Raw genomic sequence first — 12,500 nt, forward strand, 5'->3', positions numbered from 1 at the left:
AACAGTTTGGGCTTTTCTGTCGTCTCCGTTTTGTCGTTCCAAACCCATCCAAACTTTAAGTAGGAAAAAACTGAGGCACTCGAAAAGCTTCAAAATAATTAGTTTTGCCCTGATGAAGCCGAAGGGCTGGAACAGTCGTGAGATTTTAACTTCATCTGTGGGTGTTAAAGGTTTGAATTATTTTGTACTTTTCCAGTGCCTCAGTTTTTTCCTACTTGTTGTTTGAGACTCGTCCTCACACTGAAAACACCAAAAGGACAATTCTGCACATTTTTCTATTTCCAAAGATTTGCACCATCCAAACTTTTCCCACAGTGGTCTGATGATAATTGTACGGAAGCCGAGAGGGTCACACAAATACAAAAAGCCACAACAACAAAAAACAACACAACAAAAAGCCACAACACAACAAAAGGCCACAATGACCGCGAGACCGCATTTAAGCGTCAAGAAGAAGAAGAATACAACGTGAAAAGTAAAGGAACGGAGAAGTTGGAAACGTAAGTAAAAGTAATTAATTGTTTTATCATTATTCTTTTCGTTGTAGTTCTTCTTCTTCACTTGCCTTGATCGGTCCGACGGAAAATAGAGTCCCGTGGTCACTTCTGTTGTGGCTTTTTTTTGTTTTTTTGTGGCTTTTTGTTGTTGTTGTGGCGTTTGTATTTGTTTTTGTATTTGCGTTTGTATTTGTTGTGGCGTTTGTTTGTTGAGGCGTTTGTTTTGAGGCGTTTGTATTTGTTGAGGCGTTTGTGTTTGTTGAGGCGTTTGTGTTTGTTGAGGCGTTTGTATTTGTTGAGGCGTTTGTATTTGTTGTGGCGTTTGTATTTGTTGTGGCGTTTGTGTTTGTTGTGGCGTTTGTGTTTGTTGAGGCGTTTGTATTTGTTGAGGCGTTTGTATTTGTTGAGGCGTTTGTGTTTGTTGTGGCGTTTGTATTTGTTGAGGCGTTTGTGTTTGTTGAGGCGTTTGTATTTGTTGAGGCGTTTGTATTTGTTTTGTTTGTGTTTGTTGGCGTTTGTGTTGTTGAGGCGTTTGTTTTGTTGAGGCGTTGTATTTGTTGATTTGTGTTTGTGTGATCCTCTCGGCTTGGAAGCAGCGGCTGGAGAATCGTCTCATCACACTTTCCGTCTGTGAGCTGAGGAGGAGGAGAAGGGAAGAGCGTCGGAGAAGGAGGAAGAAGACAAAAGCTCGGCCCACTCCCGCATCCCGCTCACAAATCCAAAGAGACGTGGATCAAAGTCCCGAGACACGACTGGTGGAGCCGGATCGTCCGGATCACACGTCAGAAGGACAAACATTCTTTTTAACAAGAAGAAACGAGAAACATGAAGGAAAATTCATTTCTTTAAATCAGAATAAACCTCCTACTTACTTAAGTCTTTTTAAAGCAGAATTCATTTTTCTTCAGAATTCAATTATTTTGATTCGGAATAAAAGCTCTCATGTAAATGTGGAGATATGAGCCCAAAACTACTTGGGTGGTTGAACATTTCTTACTTGAAGTTCTGGTTCTACGGCAGCAGAGAAGTGGGTGCTCCTCACAGTTTCAAAGGTCAAAATAGGGACGCTACACTTTTGTTTTGTTATTTATCTTGCACATCTTTTGTTCTGTTCTCATGTGGGACAAATACAGTTTCTCAGAAGAGTTCACTGTCTCGTCTCCTTCACCAGAGTCGCAGAGGAACCTTCTTTCCTCAGTCCAAACCCTGGAAACAGAGGCTCAGAGAAGGACGAGGAGAAGGTCCAGAGGTGGAACAGTTCTCCATCAGAGGAGACCTCATAGAAGGACAGAGCTCCAGCCTCAGAGTCCAGGAACACGCCCACTCTGCCCGAGAACTCGCCCCTTTCACCAGAGGACACGGTTCCTCCCTTCGGACGACAGGAGCTGTGCAGTTGTGTTGAGTTGTTGTTGTGGGTGACACAGAACTCTCCTTCATCATAGATCCTCAGACTCCAGGAGTGATCGTTGAATCCAAACACGTTCTCCAGTGTCCGTCCGCTCCGTCTGATCTTTCTGTAACTCACACCTACAGAAACCTCCCTGCTCCAGTCCACCTCCCAGTAACAGCGCCCCCTCAGGCCAGTGCGGCTCAGGACCTGCTCCCAGTTTGTGAACCTGTCGTCATGATCTGGATACTCCTGCTCCTCCTCCACTCGAGTCACAGTCCGATGGTCCTCAGACAGAAGCAGCACACTGTTCACCGTGTTTGGGTCCAGAGAGACGTCACAGGAGTCTGAAACACAAACATTTCATTCTCATCATTTTTTTTTTAATTTTGTTTTAATTATTTCTACATTTAGGTGGAAGAGAGCTCAAGTTTTCTGTTTTAAGTCGCTCCTAAAAACTCCTTTTTTCACTTTCTTTTAATTGTGATTTTAATGTATTTCTTATTCTGTAAAGCACTTTGTGTACGAATTGTGCTGTACAAATAAACTTGCCTTACATTTCTTGTTGTTGAGGCTCTTATAGTTTTTTGGGTTTTTATTTTTTTTTATTTTTCAATTATACAAAACAAAACAAAAAACAAACACAGAGGAGAAGAGAGTCGTTACAGTCGTTCAATCGTGTTTAAAGTGTTTACAGTTTTTCCATCACATAAATGTCACAGACTGTTTCTATCCACTGTTCTGTCGATGGAGGATCCGTCCTCAGCCGTTTTCTTGTAAAGGCTATTTTTTTGTTTGCTACAAGTAGAGCTGCTAATAACTTTTTATCATCATTTCTGTAATTCTGGTCTGGTCTGTGTGCAGAGGCTCAGTCCACTCCTCATGAAGCTCCACAAATTCTGAATTTTTCCTACCACATTTTTTTCTTCCACTCACGTTTCTGTGATTGTGTCTGGACTCTGTGAACAACCAGCTTCTTTAGCAAAGACCTTCTGTGGCTTTGTCCTTGTGGAGGGTTCGGTGACTTCTGGACTTTCCCCATGACCCCTCTGACCCAGACTGAGAAACCATTTAAAGGCTCAGGATCCTCTCATTTAATCAGCAGATTAAGGTTTGACACCGTGACTTTCCAAAACTGAAAGTTTTCACAATATTCAAATTTTTGGAGACACAGATTTTGTTTTTTGTTTGTTTGTTTGTTTGTTTGTTTTTTGTTTATCTGTGAGCCACAGTCATAAAAATTTAAGAAATAAACTCTTGGGAGATTTGACTCTGTGTCATGGGCTTCGTGCTCAAGTTCATCAAGGCCAGAGGTCTTCAACCTGTAGGATGGAATCTACCAGCATCTATCTACACCTCCAAGCAGCTCGACGACAGACTCCTGATCTGTCACTTTGACGCCTGATTCTGTGAACTGACAAATGAAAAATGGTTTATGTTTTATTGGCGTCTAACTGTGACTTCAGTATGTTTGAATTTCTCATGGAATCACCTCGACATGTCACATCTGCGGCTCATGTCCCAGTGAAATAATAAACTTCACCAAAATGGTCCAATGAAAGAAAACTGAGAGAGACTTGAACCATTTGAAACAGAGTGAATGACCTGAGTGAATGACCTGAGCTGTTCTCTGCACTTTACTGTGTGAAGGAAACAAAAAAAACTCACACTTCCTCAGACCTGGAACCATCCAGCGCTCTCCAGCAGGATCCAACCTGAAACACACAAGTCCAGTTTAGACCAGACCAGGACCAGACCAGGACCAGAGACCAGACCAGACCAGGACCAGGACCAGACCAGGACCAGACCAGACCAGACCAGTGTTCTAGGACTAGTCTCACCTGACAGACAGCAGGGGGCGCTGGTCCTGTAGAGCGGTCAGGAGCTCGGCGGAGGGTCCTGGATGGTTGTAGCTCAGGTCGAACTCTCTGAGGTGGGAGGGGGCGGAGCTCAGAGCTGAGGCCAGAGCAGCCCCGCCCCTCTCTGAGACCAGACATCCAGACAGCCTAAAGACACAGCATTACACTCATGTGGACACAAGGGGGCAGAGTGCATCATGGGAGCGTCTCACCTGAGCGTCTCCAGTCTGCAGGGGGCGCTCTTCAGTCCAGAACACAGCAGCTCCACTCCTGAGTCCTGGAGGTCGTTGTGACTGAGATCCAGATGTGTGAGACTGGAGGAGCTGAGGACTGAGGCCAGAGGAGCACAGCTGTGAGGAGACAGACCACAGCCACAAAGACTGAGGACAGAGAGGGACATTAGAGACTAGAACCTCCACACAAGAGTTTAAATACAGTCTGAGGACAGAGAGGGACATTAGAGACTAGAACCTCCACACAAGAGTTTAAATACAGTCTGAGGACAGAGAGGGACATTAGAGACTAGAACCTCCACACAAGAGTTTAAATACAGTCTGGACTCACAGGGCTTTGGTGGAGGCTCTGACCACCGGCAGCAGACCCAGGAGAGCGTTCTTTCTGAGGCCTGGTATTTCCTCAGGTCAAACTCATCCAGGTCTGAGTCTGAGGACAGTAAGATGAAGGACAGAGCAGACCACTGAGCAGGAGACATGGTTCTATCAGAGAGACGTCTTTCTTTAATCTTCTTCTGTATCTCCTGCACCAGACTTTGGTCGTTGAGCTCGTTCAGACAGTGGAACAGGTTCAGACTTCTCTCTGCAGACAGACCCTCTTCATCCAGCTTCTGTTTGATGAACTTTACTGTCTCCTGATTGGTCGGGTCACTTCCTGTGTGAGTCAGCAGACCCTGCAGCAGCCTCTGATTGGTCGGCAGAGACAGCCCCAGGAGGAAGCGCAGGAACAGGTCCAGGTGTCCGTTTGGACTCTGTAAGGCCTGGTCCACAGCAGAGCGGTAGAAGGCCTCAGGGTCTGGACTCTCAGAGGAGTGTGGTGTCTCCAGCAGGTTCTCTCCAGAGCTGTAGAAGGTCTGATGGACGTGAAGAGCAGCCAGAAACTCCTGCACACTCAGATGGATGAAGCAGTAGACCTTGTCCTGGTACAGGCCTGGCTCCTCTCTAAAGACCTGTGTGAACACTCCGGAGTACACTGAGGCCGCTGCAGCGTCCAGCCCACACTCGCTCAGGTCACTCTCGTAGAAGATCAGGTTTCCTTTCTGCAGCTGCTCAAAGGCCACTTTTCCCAGAGACTTCACCATCTCCCTGGTCTCTGGAGTCCAGTGAAGGTCCTCCCCTGATCCCTGCTGATACTTGATGTTCTGGACTTTGGCCTGCACCACCAGGAAGTGGACGTACATCTGTGTGAGAGTCCGGGGCAGCTCTGGTTCTGTTTGTTCCAGAAGCTTCCGTAGAACTTGGAGAGGATCCAGCAGAAGATCGGGATGTGGCTCATGATGTGGAGGCTGCGGACGCTCTTGATGTGGGAGATGACGACCGTGGCCTGGTCTCTGAACCTCTTCCTGAAGTACTGCTCCTTCTGCGGGTCGGCGAACCCTCGCACCTCTGTCACCATGGAGACGCACTCAGCAGGGATCTGATTGGCCGCGGCGGGGCGCGTGGTTATCCAGAGGAGAGCGGAGGGAAGCAGGCTCCCCTGATGAGGTTCACCAGCAGCACGTGCACTGAGGCGGACTCTGTGGGGTCGCTCAGGACCCGGGTTCGGCCGAAGTCCAGAGGAAGTCTGCACTCGTCCAGACCGTCAAAGATGAAGAGCACCTGGAGCTGTTGGAAGCTGCAGAGATCTTTGGATGGACTGAAGAAGTGGTGCAGCAGCTCCACCAGGCTGAACTGTGTGTCTCTGAGCACGTTCAGATCTCTGAAAGTGAAGGGGAACAGCAGCTGGAGGTCCTGGTGGGCCCGGCCTTCAGCCCAGTCCAGACTCAACTTCTGAGTCAGCACTGTTTTCCCCACGCCGGCCACGCCCTTCGTCAGCACTAATCTGATTGGCTGTGGTGAATGTGGGCGGGGTTTAAAGAGCTCTTCACATGTGATGGTCTCTGGAGCGGCCGGTCTCCTGGACGCCGTCTCCACGTGTCTGACCTCATGTTCCTGGTTGACCTCTGAGGCTCCGCCCTCTGTGATGTAGAGCTCTGTGTAGATCTGGGTCAGGGGGGCGGAGTCTCCTGCTTTAGCCACGCCCTCAAACACACGACTGAACCTCTGCTGCAGATCACACTTCAGTTTATCTCTGAATCCATATTTAGGTCCTTCAAACAACACACAAGAGTTAGAATGTGAAATATTTCATACAGGAGGGCACTTGACACACGGGGAGGGACCTGACACATGGGGAGGGCACCTGACACACGGGGAGGGCACCTGACACACGGGGAGGACACCTGACACACGGGGAGGGCACCTGACACACGGGGAGGACACCTGACACACGGGGAGGGCACCTGACACACGGGGACACCTGACACACGGGAGGGCACCTGACACACAGGGATACAGGAGGATGGAGGGCATCTGGAGGTTCTTACTGTCTCTCAGGCGCTGGGCCAGATGTTCCTGGTCCATCCTCTTCAGGAAGTCCAGGGTGATGTTCAGAACCTCTCTGCTCTCCTCCTCCTCACTCTCGGAGCATTCTGGGTAATCTGAGGCCAGGAGCCTGTGGAGCCTCTGCAGCTGCTGTTGGACAAACCTCAGGACCTGTTCCTCCAGAACCTGGAGCAGAATAAAAAGACAAGTGTTTTAATCAGAGAGGATCTAAGGAGTCTCCAAAACCCCACACCTGCTGCGCTCGTGAGGTACTCACCTTGAATATGGCGTCCAGCTGCTCCTCTGGGCCTGGCTCCCTGTCAAACAATAAACACATCATCATTTATTTATTCCAGACTCGTGGTCCATAAAAGAACAGAATAAGACAGAGACAAGAGTAAAACAGGGTTCTAAAGTCACCTCAGTGTTTCCATAAGAGCAGTGGACCTGCACAGCACTAAACCTGACACTCAGCAGCAGCTCCACCACAGAGTTCACACTGTGGATTTATTCATCAGGTTTGTCATGAAACATGAGACGGACACTACAGGTCCTGGACTTTTCCAGCGGCATTCTGACACCATCAGTAGATACTTGAGCTTTTGCAGTTTGGTCGTCTTATATTCTGTGTACGAGGATGTACAGGAGGTGCACAGAAACAATGAACAGCTGTGAGCGGGGATCAGCTGCCTTTGGATGAATTTAGATCATCAGGTCTGATGGAGAATGAGTTTAGCCTTAGATCTGCTGAGGTCTTACGACTATGGGTGCTGTTGGTAAAATATGGTAACAAAGGTCCATCTTTTGTATCTTTGTATCTTTTGCAGTTGAAAAAAGTAAATAAAAATCCATAGCATATTTACTTTGACGTGTTCACGGCAGTCTTGGTCCAGAGCACTTGATTCTCTGAGACCCTTGTACAATTTGTAGAAATCCCTGTGATTCTGTCCCACCTGAACTTACACTATATTACCAGAAGTATTCGCTCATCTGCCTCGACTCGCATGAATTTAAGCAACATCCTATTCTTTAATATGACGTCTCCTTTGCAGCTCTAACAGCTTCAACTCTTCTAGGAAGGTGTCCACAGGGTTTAGGAGTGTGTTTATGAGAATTTTGGACCACTCTTCCAGAAGAGCATTTGTGAAATTAAACTCTAATATTGGAAAGAAGGTCTGGCTCTCAGTCTCTCCAGGTCTTTATGAACCTTGCTTTGTGTCATGTTGAAGAGAAAGGGCCATCTCCAAACTGTTTTCACAGAGTTGGGATCATGGAATTGTCCAAAATCTCTTGGTCTGCTGAAGCATTCAGAGTTTCTTTTACCGGAACTAAGGGTCCAAGCCGAGCTCCTGAAGAACAAGCCCACACCATAATCCCCGTCCACCAAACTTTACACTTGGCACAAAGCACCAGACCGTTCTCCAGCAACCTCCAAACCCACACTCGTCCATCAGAACCTCCAAACCCACACTCATCCATCACAAACCTCCAAACCCACACTTGTCCCTCACAAACTTCCAAACCCACACTCGTCTATCACAAACCTCCAGACCCACACTCGTCTATCACAAACCTCCAGACCCACACTCGTCTATCACAAACCTCCAAACCCACACTCGTCCCTCACAAACTTCCAAACCCACACTCGTCCATCAGCACCTACAAACCCACACTCGTCCATCACAAACCTACAAACCCACACTCGTCCATCACAAACCTCCAAACCCACACTCGTCCCTCACAAACTTCCAAACCCACACTCGTCCATCAGCACCTACAAACCCACACTCGTCCATCACAAACCTCCAAACCCACACTCGTCCATCAGCACCTCCAGACCCACACTCGTCTATCACAAACCTCCAAACCCACACTCGTCCCTCACAAACTTCCAAACCCACACTCCTCTATCACAAACCTCCAGACCCACACTCGTCCCTCACAAACTTCCAAACCCACACTCGTCTATCACAAACCTCCAGACCCACACTCGTCCATCACAAATCTCCAAACCCACACTCGTCCATCACAAACTCCAAACCCACACTCGTCCATCAGAACCTCCAAACCCACACTCGTCCATCACAAACCTCCAAACCCACACTCGTCCATCAGAACCTCCAAACACACACTAATACATCACAAACCTCCAAACCCACACTCATCCATCACAAACCTCCAAACCCACACTCGTCCATCATAAATCTCCAAACTCACACTCGTCCATCACAAACCTCCAAACCCACACTCGTCCATCACAAACCTCCAAACCCACACTCATCCATCAGAACCTCCAAACCCACACTCGTCCCTCACAAACCTCCAGACCCACACTCATCCATCAGAACCTCCAAACCCACACTCGTCCATCACAAATCTCCAAACCCACACTTGTCCCTCACAAACCTCCAAACCCACACTCGTCCATAACAAACCTCCAAACTCACACTTGTCCATCAGAACCTCCAAACCTACACTCATCCATTACAAACCTCCAAACCCACACTCGTCTATCACAAACCTCCAAACCCACACTCGTCCATCACAAACCTCCAAACCCACACTCGTCTATCACAAACCTCCAAACCCACACTCGTCCATCACAAACCTCCAAACCATTCCATTATTTGGACGGGTGAGTGAACACTGAGAGCAGCTCCATTCAAACACAGGGTCACTGTTTGCCCTGGTGAAGGATGACCAGCAGGTGGCGCTGTCCTAAGAACATGTCCAGAGCTCAGAGATGAAACAGGTCTCACCTCTGGTCTTCAGGAGGAGCTTCTCTAAACTCAGGAGGAGGGGTTCTGGAGCGGTCACTCTTCAGAGACACAGAGCTGGGATCAGGTCCAGGTCTGGGTTTAGACCCGGGGCCAGGTCCAAGTGGGTCCATGTTGTAGGAGCTGGAATCAGAAGAAGAGTCCGTTTGAACAGAACATGCAGAAATCTCATCTGTTTTTGCTTTTTAATAAGAAATAAATGAGAACTTCTAATCAGAGCAGTCTTCAGTAGTAATTTCATGAACAAAAATGAGTTAATGCATTTGTACCAATAAAGAAAAGTAATTTAATATTTATTCCTTCTAAGTCTGAACGCTTTTTTTTTTTTTTACTGACTGACAATTGGCTGTGGACATCTTGAAACACTTTATTTTTTTTAGACTTTTTTTTAGGCTTTATTTTGTACAGATATAAAGTCTAGTGTCTGTCTTTGTCCCATTTGAGACTTTTTCAAACTGCACATGTCCACAGACTTTAGTAACTATGTTTTGGCCAAACCTTGTGAAGAGTTTTTCAGTCACATTTATTCTTGGAGTGTAAACTGTTTAACTGATAAATCGATGTTGATCTGAACGTGCTGCGCTCGGTGAGATAATCCTCATTTCCACTGGTACAGTTCATGCCACCCCCCCCCCCCCCCCCCGCACAACTGTCCAAAGACCAGTGCTGAACTAACCCATATGGAAAAGGTTTAGACAAATCATACACCGTTTTAACATGTTTCATATGAATCCTAAAAGATTTGTATATGACACTGAAAACAGTTACAAGTTCTTTGGTAAATATGTGCAGCATGAAACATATAAATGTTTGTAACCTGCAAGGGCTGAATATGACACTGATCACACACACAATAATGTCCTCACAAGTGTTGGACAAAGGTCATTTTTACCACAGAATCACAGAAAAACAAGTGAAATGATGATTGTTTCTTTAAACTCGATTGCTGTGTTGTGTGTATGTGTGTGTGTGTGGGTGAACAAACATCAGGCTGTGAAAAGATTTTTACTCTGAAAAATCCTCTTTATTACAAAAGTTTATATTGACTTGTGATATTCCAAAAAGCAGCTGTGCACTTCTGTTTTTTTCACACGCCTCAACTGACAAGAGTCAAATCAGTTACAAATACCAAAGTACTTGTAATTATCCTCAATATCTGCTGTTGTTCCCTCTGGACTCAGTGGTCAGTTTGTTCAATTGTTAAATCACTGAACTTCCACATGTGTGACCTGGGTTCAAATCCCCCTTCACACTCTGATTGTTTTTTCTGCAACATATAATTAAAGAATTCAAACATTACATGGAACATTTAAAGAAAATGTAGTTGATCATGTACATTACCTGTAAATGTCATGCAAAATGTTCACTTTATCTTTACTAGTTTCTCATAATTTAGTTGTATGAGAAAAATGCAAAAGGAGAAACACTTTCAGGAGGAAACCTTCCATCCATCCATCCATTTTCTTCCGCTTATCTGGGGTCGGGTCGCGGGGGCAACAGTCTGAGGAGGGACTCCCAGACTTCCCTCTCCACACACACGTCCTCCAGCTCCTCCGGGGGGATCCCGAGACGTTCCCAGGCCAGTCCAGAGACATAGTCCCTCCAGTAAACCACACATGGCACTATTAACCTTATATAAAGATTTACTACAAAGACACTGGTCAATTCTTTTTTTTTTTTTCCAGTTTTTTTCCATAGGGGAAAACAACATCAACACTGATTGATGTGCAAATATAACACAAAACAAATGTGCAGCAAATGAACCAGAGCGAATGAACCAGAGTGAGGACTGACGCCCTGAAGTCTCACCTTTGTTCTCTCCGTATACACAAAGACCTCGCCGAGCGCTCAGGCTCTCGTCTTGATAAATAACTTGACTTCTTTACCACGTGGTTTTCTGGACAGAGGTGGAGTTCAAACAGTTTTACACAGTCTCGTTTGGCTGCATCTTCACACAGAATCTCCACACTGGACACAGACCAGGCAGGAAAACGGGTCAGGGGAGAAAAAGGTGAGAAGAGTGAGCGAGAGGCGACGTGGCCTCAGGTTTGTGTTCACTACAAACACTACACTAGTGTTGAAGTCAAGACCAGGACCAGGACCAGACCACAGGCTCCCAAGACCGAGACCAAATCGAGACCAAATCGAGACCATCTTTGTCATTTTCTACATTTATCTGTGTTCTGTATTGTTTACAGACTAGAATGTGATGCTGTTAGTCTGACCTACTGTCTTTGAATCTGACGTAAAGAGACAGAAGAACAGGAAATATCACCTAAACAAACCCAATTTAAAATCCAGTAAAGTTAGGGCGACCAAACGTCCGTTTTTCCTTGGACATGTCCGTATTTTGCATCATGTCCGGGTTTTTTTTTTTTTAAGTGATCCAAATGTCCGGGTTTTCAGTATCGTTCATTAAACTGAGCGTCTCTCGTCTGTGACTCAGAAGGAGCGAGACACAAACAGTCGGTCAGTCTGAAACACACCGAAGCACAAATGTGGATTTAACAAATGACATGTACAAGAAATGCTCAGTTTTCCGTCCTGGTCGGGACAAGTGTGAGTCCATGTGCACAGGCTGAGGTGAGAGGACAGTGTCCCTCGTTTATCGTGGGAGTTATGTTCTAAAAATAACCTGCGACAGGTGAAATCCACCAAGTATCAACTTTATATTTTACAATTATTCTGTCTGTTTTAAGTCTGTAAAACCTCACCACAAACTTTAAACACTTTTCTCACACAGGACACTTACAACACTTTTTACTTCCTTCTTCAAACTTGTTGCTGTTGTCATCCTTTTGTTATTTTCCTCCTTCTTTATGTAACAAACTGAAGATTCATTTATTCCATAATGGAGCCGACAGCACAGAGTCCTGCACGGGGACATTTTTGGAGACTCACAGTACAACAGGACCACACCTGCCAGTACAGGACCACACCTGCACAGGACAGGACCACACCTGCCCGTTAACCCGAGACTATATCAAACTTTTGCCCTGCCTACACCACAGACTGAACCAAGACTAAACCAGGGAGTGAACCAGGACTGAACCAGGACTGAATCAGAACCAGGACTGAACCAGAACCAGGACTGAACCAGGACTGAACCAGGACTGAACCAGGACTGAACCAGGACTGAACCAGGACTGAACCAGGACTGAACCAGGACTGAACCAGGACTGAACCAGGACTGAACCAGGAGTCCGTGTTGGGCTGGAGGTGACGCAGGAGAAAGGCGCGGCTCAGCTCCACACCTCTCGGAGTTAAACGTGGCAGTTGCCTGATGGGCTTTGCAGACAAACTGCTCAGCGTTTTCTCTCTTAAATCCAAGATTAGTCCTGGTTTAGACCTGGTTTAGTCCTGACCCACCCATGGGTTAAAAA

The 12,500-nt window shown here is 46.5% G+C and overlaps 2 protein-coding genes across 4 annotated transcripts in view; one reads left to right on the plus strand and one right to left on the minus strand.

The window, feature by feature from the left end:
- LOC110165802 (NACHT, LRR and PYD domains-containing protein 3-like) overlaps positions 1–12,500 on the plus strand; it is a 155,503-nt gene that overhangs the window by 23,959 nt on the left and 119,044 nt on the right.
- The window catches only part of LOC110170840 (NACHT, LRR and PYD domains-containing protein 3-like), a 10,753-nt gene continuing 3,663 nt past the window's right edge, over positions 5,411–12,500 (minus strand). Inside the window, exons 3-7 of one of the 3 annotated variants that reach the window (XM_055148965.1) lie at positions 10,927–11,085; positions 9,100–9,240; positions 6,618–6,657; positions 6,343–6,526; positions 5,411–6,066 (exon numbers count right to left, since the gene is read on the minus strand). In XM_055148965.1, coding sequence (XP_055004940.1) covers positions 5,420–6,066; positions 6,343–6,526; positions 6,618–6,657; positions 9,100–9,240; positions 10,927–11,085 — 1,171 coding nt within the window. In that variant the 3' untranslated portion in view covers positions 5,411–5,419. The remainder of the gene's footprint in view (positions 6,067–6,342; positions 6,527–6,617; positions 6,658–9,099; positions 9,241–10,926; positions 11,086–12,500) is intronic. The other 2 variants (XM_055148974.1, XM_055148979.1) reach the window with 2 other exon arrangements.

The sequence above is a fragment of the Boleophthalmus pectinirostris genome, unplaced genomic scaffold, assembly GCF_026225935.1.
Source record: "Boleophthalmus pectinirostris isolate CB_2022bp ecotype Guang Dong unplaced genomic scaffold, ASM2622593v1 HiC_scaffold_1, whole genome shotgun sequence".
NCBI lineage: Eukaryota > Metazoa > Chordata > Actinopteri > Gobiiformes > Gobiidae > Boleophthalmus > Boleophthalmus pectinirostris.